We start from the raw sequence: 9182 nt of genomic DNA on the forward strand, positions 1-9182 counted from the left end.
CATGCTATTTCAGAAATTTCTCACGAACATTTCCGTTAAATGGCGTTGACCTACTTGTTTTCTTTGCTAAGCTTACTACGTATGAGGCACCGCTGTACATAATTGTACTCAAGAACACAACCATTAAACTTCGAGGCATGTGCATTTTGAAAGACATGTCACAGCAGAGTCTGATAACAAGTTAAACAGCGGATTTCCAGTGAAATCATGATGAGCAAGACGCTTTAACACTTCAAGAAAGGACTATGTCAAGTGTGTATTGTTGATTGAAGTTAAAATATTGACTGCGATTCGGCTTTATCAAGATGAAACGAATAATTACTATATTATAATGAACACTTATCTAAACGACAATCACTTTGGAATGATTCGTTCGGTCGGTATCAAAACAAGAGCGCAACTGTGCAGTCATTTAACCATAAACATTTGAACAACATGTGGGGACAATGGATAATCGCTCTACTTGTGCGTCGACGGTTTTAGCGCAAGGTGAGAACGTTTTGTATTGCACTGAACTGAATCAGACGATCTCTGGGAAAACTAGGGTTACTGCTTGTGCGTAAAGTGTCGTTCCAGATTTGCCGATTAAGATCGAACAGACTAATCAGGATTAACGCCTTAACAGGATTTTCGTTTCCTAGAAGAGACATGGTTTAAACAAAAATTTTATTAAAGCGGATAGTGTCGTCTCTGATTTGAGACGACACTTAACGCACATGCATTAAGACTCGTGTTATAAGTTTATTAAACAATTTCGTTAAAACAGCTACACAAGCAAACGTAAAGTTTGATTTAAATCAACATAATGGTTTATCAATGCTTACGTGCTCAGTCTTGATCGAACGAGGTTCGTCTACGATGTGCATATGTTTTATTTGTTTTCAAGTTTTAACAAATGTTTAAATATGTTTTCCTGAAACTAAGCCACTAAAGCCTCTGCCATACGTAAATAGGTCAAAACACGTTAATGCAGTTATCTATAGAGGATGGTAAGATAATTTCCGGGTGAACGCGATAAATTTATTTGATTATAAAGATTTAAGTGTCAACAAAGATGGCAGAGGCCTAGGCAGTGGGCTTCTGTTTGGTGGTTTACCCTTCCATAGTTTAGTAACATAAAAACGTATGGACTTGAATTGAGTACGTTTTCTTCATATAACTGTCTGCCAACTTAATGTGTGCGCCGTTCAATGTCAGAATCTGTACTAATAACTCGATGATCAATTTTGATATAAACACAATTACATTGTATATTTCTCTTCGAAAGAATATAAACAATGTCAAAAAGGTCGGTATTGATGATTGTTCTACGTTCTTGTGAAGTACGCGAAAGATGAACAGAAATGACGTTACAGTTCGAGGTTCCGAACTAAATCACTAGTGACAATTATGCAGGTTAGTTGCGGAATGTTTTATTTGCATTATTGCACTTGACTGTAGGCGGATTGAAGTATGGTCCGGCACATGAAGCCAATGAATTACGTCAAAAGTGCGTTTTAAGGTTCAACTTGGTGAAATTTATGTTGCTTCTCTTTTGCGTGATCCATTCGTAGCGAAAATCACTTCACCACCTACAATATACGTACCCATCATACAGTAAAGTTAGTGAGCTTTTATACTTATTTATCCTTAATAAACCTGTGCGGACTGCACAGGCTACTTTTGGATGACACTTTACGCAATTGCATTAAGTCCCATTTTCCCTGAGTGAGGCTCATAGTTATTTATTTCCTCAGACTGTGTGATCCCATCGGGTTCGCAGTTCAGCAGGGCTACTTACCGGCCGTATCACGTCGGGCGAAAGACCTTCTACAACGCCGGGGAGCGGCTGCGTGACACCACGTATATCCGTGTGGTATGTAACAAGGACCGTCAAGGAGATGCTGTTTTAAAAGTCAGCAATCATCTATGCAGCGCCGGAAATTGGAGTCCACCACTTCCGGTTTGCCAAGGTATGGAAATCTTGGAATAATGTGTTTTGCAAAGCATTATTTAATAATCTTTTTGTTTGAATATTATATCAATTATATCTCTGTTTTGTTTAGCTGGTATAAAACGATCTCGCAATAACCCAGGCTTACAGGATATCCACAAAACAAGCAATCGAATTCGTTCCTGTAGTTTTAATGTTGTTAGACAGTATTCTAAGGATATCTGTAGCATTACATTTTCACCAGGCGTTTAGTAAATATATGTGTTGACTCAAACTTTATAGACCTTTTCAATTTAGCTCACTCTTGGGAAAATGGGTTTAATGCATGTGCGTAAAAAGAAGTACCAGATGCGACACTGTAAATAGGTTTAATGCATGTGCTTAAAGTGAAGTACCAGGTGCGGCACTGTAAATGGGTTTAATGCATGTGCATAAATGAAGTACCAGATGCGACACTGTAAATGAGTTTAATGCATGTGCGTAAAGGGAAGTACCATATGCGACACTTTAAATGGGTTTAATGCACATGCGTAAAGTGAAGTACCAGAAGCGACACTGTAAATGGGTTTAACGCATGTGCGTAAAGTGAAGTACCAGATGCGACAATGTAAATTAGTTTAGTGCATGTGCGTAAAGGGTAGTACCAGATGCGACACTGTAAATGGGTTTAATGCATGTGCGAAAAGTGAAGTACCAGATGCGACACTGTAAATGGGTTTAATGCGTGTGCTTAAAGTGAAGTACCAGGTGCGACACTGTAAATGGGTTTAATGCATGTGCGTAAAGTGAAGTACCAGATGTGACACTGTAAATGGGTTTAATGCATGTGCGTAAAGTGAAGTACCAGATGCGACACTGTAAATGGGTTTAATGCATGTGCGTTAAGTGAAGTACCAGATGCGACACATTATATGGATTTAATGTATGTGCGTAAAGTGAAGTACCAAATGCGAAATTTTAAATGGGTTTAATACATGTGCGTAAAGTGAAGTACCAGATGCGACACGGTACATGGGTTTAATGCATGTGGGTAAAGTGAAGTACCAGATGCGACACGGTACATAGGTTTAATGCATGTGCGTAAAGTGAAGTACCAGATGCGACACTGAAATGGTTTTAATGCATGTGGGTAAAGTGAAGTACCAGATTCGACACTATAAATGGGTTTAATGCATGTGCGTAAAGTAAGTACCAGATGCGACACTGAAATGGTTTTAATGCATGTGGGTAAAGTGAAGTACCAGATGCGGCACTGTAAATGGGTTTAATGCATGTGCGTAAAGTAAGTACCAGATGCGACACTGTAAATGGGTTTAATGCATGTGGGTAAAGTGAAGTACCAGATGCGACACTGTAAATAGATTTAATGCATGTGCGTAAATGGTAGTACCAGATTCGACACTGTAAATGGGTTTCATGCATGTGCGTAAAGTGGGTACCAGATGCGACATTGTAAATAGGTTTCGTGCATGTGCATAAAGTGAAGTACTAGATGCGACACTGTCCGCATAAAGAAGATGTTCGTAAATAAAGTACTTCCTTTAAGCGGAAAGTGTCGTCACTGATTAGCCTGTGATGTCTGCGTAGGCTAATCTGCGACCACACTGAACGCATATTCATGAAGACACGTTTTCACATAGCACGTTTCATTTTTAGGATATAAACGATGCAGAGCGCCCCCTAGGGTTGAGAATGCCACAGCGTCCGAAAGAATCACGCCCTACATAACCTTTCCCCACCAGACTGTTGTAACCTACAAATGTAACGCAGACTTCGATAAGCATGGATTGACGTCGAATGTTACGTGCGTTGACGGCGAATGGACGTCACCCGACAACATTTGCAATACAACCACCACAGCCCCAATTACAACCATACTCACAACAACTACCACACACATAACAACCGATACACCCATAACAACCACAACAACAACAGCAGCAACCACCACACTTTCAGCAACTACACCTATAACAACCAGCCCACATAAAACAACCAATTCACCGAAAACCACAACTATATCTACAACAATCACTACATCTACAACAACCACCAAACCAATAATAACCACCACAACCACCTTCACAACAATACACAAGGCAACGATGACGTCGGAGAAAAAAGAGAGTATAGAAATAACTAATCAAACTAGTGAGTTTTTTATATCATAATTTATATCAGAGCGAACAATATTAAAACAAAGTTTGCTGTCAAAACCAATGGTGTAAACTTTTAATGTTGAGACAGTGTTGAATTTTGTAGCTATAGTAAAGTAATACATATATTTATCGGATTTAGTGGAGTTTGTTAACGATTAGTTAATTAATAAATTAAGGTACACGTGTTTTATGAGTCTCGTTTTCTCGCTTAGGAATATTATCAGTGTTCTGTGAGGCCCCGGATATTGACTTGTCCATCCATTGGGTGTTCAACAACAAGACACAGATGGATGATCTTTCTGATACCTGGCATCCGGATGGAACTGTACTCACTGTGGTGGACCCACGATGCTCCCATCGTGGAACCGGAGACTATACCTGCCATAAAGGCCAATGGGTCGCTAATGCTAACTGCAATCCAGGTACATACATATAGTATCTGGCACGAGTTGTCATATCAAACCATATTTTATTATTCGAGTTCAGGAATTTTGTTTAGTAACGAATTTCCAGGACGAGTTTAATAAAATATGGTATGATATGACAACGAGTGTCAGATCGTTTTATCTCATGCTTTTAAATGAGCAAATTAAATAATTATTTACGAAAATATAATGATACATCCCGAATGTTATTTACATTTCTTGACGTCATTTGGCGTTGCAACGTCATTTTAGCAAATTAAAAAGCAAAATGCGATTGGTCAATAAACGAAAACTAAGCCAAAACGCTTAAAAAGTATATGACACATGTGTAAGATAACAATATATGTAATAGTTATATTACATGGGAAACAGGGTATGGCATGTGATAAAAGGTTTTAATATGATTTATAAAGGTATATTACTACTTTATACGATGACCGATATTGGTATATTTATTATAAAGCACATAAATCATTAGAAACTCATACACAATTAAAATGCCATGAGTACTACTCACATAATTTTGTCTCCGGAACATCACTGAAGGCATTTGTACCTTTGGTCAAGTCTTTTCGACCATACGCCTTAATATCTGCATAAACAAACACCTTCCGCTTTGATCCAGATCGGTGTGTGTACGACAGGACCCGATATGTCTTCAAACCGAACATTACTGCGGACCGATTTGGCCGAATCACGGAATACGTAAACTCGGGAACATTCGTAAGCGCTACGGTCTTCTTAACGTTAATGTTAAGCATTTTCTTAATATCATAATTCTAAAGAGATAATTGTGAACTATTTTGTAATTTCGTGGATATATATAACTATTAAGCATTGATTTTCGCATGTTATAAGCTTGACAGTTATTTGGCGCTGACTTTTATGTATGAATATATTCAACTGCCCTTATGACGACTTCACGTGAATGCCACGTGCACCACAACATACTTTTTCTTGTCCGATTGTACATTATTTCGTGCGTTCGATTTTTGTGTGCCAAACTTAAAAGTATTTCTGGTAGAAAAATGGAACTTTGCAAAAGATATTTTTTATATTTTTCGCACTATTGTGTGTTTCGATGAAATTGTGTATTGACCTTACACTGATACACACACATTGACAAGTGAACTGAATCCTGTGTTATTTTATCCTTTCCTAGGTGCACGTAGAATGCATCGCACCGAAAGGGATACCAAGTTATGACTCTAAGTGCACAGATTCGATTTGGTATCCAGCCCTGCCGAATTGCGATGGAGGAAACCAACACATATCCAATAAACAAGGTATCCTTCACAAAGGATCTCAAAGACGTTAAAAATCGACATATTGCAGACCTACAAAAACATGCTTAACTAATAAGTACCATATTTCAATATGCTTTAAATGTCTATTATAATATTCTGTGATGAAGTTTTTACTCGAGAACAATGATATATACGGCTTGGTCTGTCAGCTTTGTACTAGTCCAAAATATAAAACAGCATAGTAAACCACGCAGTAAAATAATAATTATTGGACAGATCAATTAAAATAGGAAAATCTGACAATCTGTTTATTTTAGATTTTATACTTTTTTTACAAAATAAAAATTCCAAGCATGTTTTATAATCAGTTACATTTTTGTAAATATAGCTGACATATAAATGCAATAGTTCACATTTTCCTTTTCATATGTGTGTAGATCAATGCTGCTTAAGGCTGTGGCCACAGTCGGGTGCAAGTACAAATTGATTTGATACACAGGATGTCGGGTTAGTTTAATAAAAACCATTACAGACACAATAGTTAAGGGTCACATGGACTACTCCAACACTAATTATGTGTATTTCAGAAACAATAATTATCGCCTCAGTTGTACCTTCGGTGGTGATACTCGGTGGAGTCATTGCTCTCGCTGTTTATTGCTGTAAACTTAAAAGGTATGATATAAATACATTTATGTAAACCTTCTAAGTTAGCATTTGGCACATACTTCATGTGTCGTCAAAATAAATAATCGTACAAAGTGTAACTCTATAAAATGCGACAATCCTATTTAATAACGTTGTTCAATTGCAATTATTTTGCAAATTGTGGTTTTCTAAACCAAAGTAACTATGTGATAAATAATGTCTTTTATTTTACCAAGAATTTGTTATGTTTTTATTTATGTCGAGAAACATTCAAAACATAACGGAAATTAATATCAGCATTAAAATAACGTATATGATTAACTAGAATACACAGTGTACAAGTGTTAACGGTTTTGTTAAACTATATAGTACATCCTGCACGCAAATTATCCGGTAAACCATTTGTATTTAAAGAAATACTACTATGCTAATAAATGAACAAAATAAAAATAACTAGCATATTGTCAGCGTGTACGAGTTACTGCGTGATTGTTCGTTTGATGACATTATCTAGATCTGTAAGCAATAGTAAGGTGTAAATACACGCACAATTGATCTAAGTACTCAGTAAAGAGTCTTATAGACATCTCTTCGATGTCATTATTTTTATTTCGTTCTTTTGGAATTATATCTGCATGTTAAATAAGTTCTATCGCATACAAAACATGTTTGTTTTAAATGTAAATGTTGTATTGTTATGTTTTTCATAAACGTTAGAAAGCAAACAGAGAATCCGACGGACACAAACTATTTCACAACAACGGAGGTGTTAACGGACAAATCCAACTACGATACGCTTGGCAAATACACAGTGACAGAGCAGGCTAGGGGAACGAATCGTTAACGATGCGTCTTACAAAAATGCAGTTTCATAAAAAACACAGTTTGTTTGATGCAAGTAGAACAAAAATAAATGTAAACAAGTATGCTATACGATGGCTAAGTTTGAAAATGAAATTAAGTTCCAATTATTGAAGATAACAACGATGACGTGCATTACCGTTTTGTACACGACATCACCCCTCGAAAAATGTGTGTTACTTTTATGAAATGTTTTACATTTAGAAACATATTTTTATTTGATGTGTGGTCTAAAACTTCTGAAGGTTGCATAACGAATTTGTAATTTATCTGAGATAATGGCTTATACGTTTGCATGTATTGTGTATTTGAACTAAAACACAATTTATCAAGTTGTGGTTATGTTTTTGTAAAACCAATATGCAGCTTTTTCAAAACAATCATGACATAAATATAATGCAAAAACCATCTTAAGATAGTATTCAAATGGAAAAAAGTTTTAGGACTTCCGTTCATTTCGGCTGTAGACGTTTTTTTTGTCTAGCAAGATTAATTGGATTATGTGACTTAATTAATATCTTCTGAGGTCTATATCATCATATTATGTGCAATTAATGCTATAAGATTGTGCCCTTGATATTATAATTAAGATATTCTTTTTGACACCTTATTAACCTGTTTGTCAAAGGTATGTATTTCTATATATAGCATACATTAATGAAACTACTAGTAATCTAATTCCGTCCATTGATAATCAATAACAAGTGTTTACTTATGTTGTCCATTTCGCGTTTTCCTCGCATTCATGCAGCTTGACCGTTACGAACATCTAAACTTGCCAAAATATTAAGCGTCGAAATGAAAAGCCATTATACTCCCATACAAGGGAAACGAACGGATACACGTGATTTATTCACTTCTAGCGATGACATCATCGTTGGCAACAACAAGACTACATGTATACTTTATTACTCAGTTATTATGCAGAATAGTGACAGAGAAACGACCAATCAATTCAATCGGAGCGATGCTGATATAGAAGTCATTTCCATGAAACTGCATTATCTGTTGAAGGGTGACGTAGAAGTCATAGTTAGCTCAGTTGTATAAACATTTCTACCTCAACTTATCAGTGGTATAAATGAGTCAATAAACAGTAAAATTCATTTCTCACAATATGAAAACCATGCACTCAAAGAACAGGTACTTGAGCTTCAAATGCAAGCTGATCGCACGGAACAATGTAACTGCAAAAACTTTCTACGGGTAACAGGATTCCCTCAAACTGGAGATGAGGTCACGGACGAAATAATCATAACCATGGCTAACCAACCAGGCGCAAACCTATCCATTTGCAAGATAGATTGCTCAAATAGCCTCGGACCTCGAACACACGTGGGCTCTTAACCAAGGGACAACATCGTCAAATGTGTATCGAGCCCAACAGAAGCTTTAAAACGCGAGAGCATAAGTGAAAACCTTTTACAAGAACCGGCGAGTTTGTATCAACGAGGCGCTCGTGAAACACCGAAGCGAGATATTCCATGACAAACGTGTCGTGAGTGTGTGGACGCACGATAAGCAAGTCTTGGTCCGTGATTTGCAACAGATCATCCACAGAATAGAACAACCCGAGCAGATCACAGAGCTCTCATCCAAACAAAACATGCTTCTGTTGCAGGTAGCAAGAAGACATTGAATGATCCACCCTTTCTTAGACGTACAGTGTACTAACTCTGCCCTTATAAACGTTTGTTATGAACAAATTGCCACATACTGACGACGAGTAAGTGCTTTTCAAAACAAATTTCCGAATTATTATTTTCAGATCGCTGATCTTATCAACCAAAAGAGTATTAATATTTAGAATAATGTGATGTTATGCAACTTCACGAGTAACATATATTTTAACTTGCAGTCAGTCTGACAACAATTATAAATTAAGTTTGTTTCACATATTTTGAAAACA

At 36.7% G+C, this 9182-nt stretch overlaps 1 protein-coding gene across 1 annotated transcript; it reads left to right on the forward strand.

Moving 5' to 3' along the window:
* Positions 1–64: 64 nt before the first annotated feature.
* On the forward strand, positions 65–7605 carry LOC127840083 (mucin-5AC-like). The gene is made up of 8 exons (XM_052368481.1): positions 65–489; positions 1737–1952; positions 3590–4084; positions 4305–4514; positions 5143–5240; positions 5680–5803; positions 6352–6439; positions 7130–7605. Exons 1-8 carry the CDS (start codon positions 447–449, stop codon positions 7254–7256), a joined length of 1401 nt encoding a protein of 466 aa, XP_052224441.1. The 5' UTR covers positions 65–446; the 3' UTR covers positions 7257–7605.
* The last annotated feature ends 1577 nt before the right edge of the window (positions 7606–9182 follow it).

The sequence above is a fragment of the Dreissena polymorpha genome, chromosome 7, assembly GCF_020536995.1.
Source record: "Dreissena polymorpha isolate Duluth1 chromosome 7, UMN_Dpol_1.0, whole genome shotgun sequence".
Classification (NCBI taxonomy): Eukaryota; Metazoa; Mollusca; class Bivalvia; order Myida; family Dreissenidae; genus Dreissena; species Dreissena polymorpha.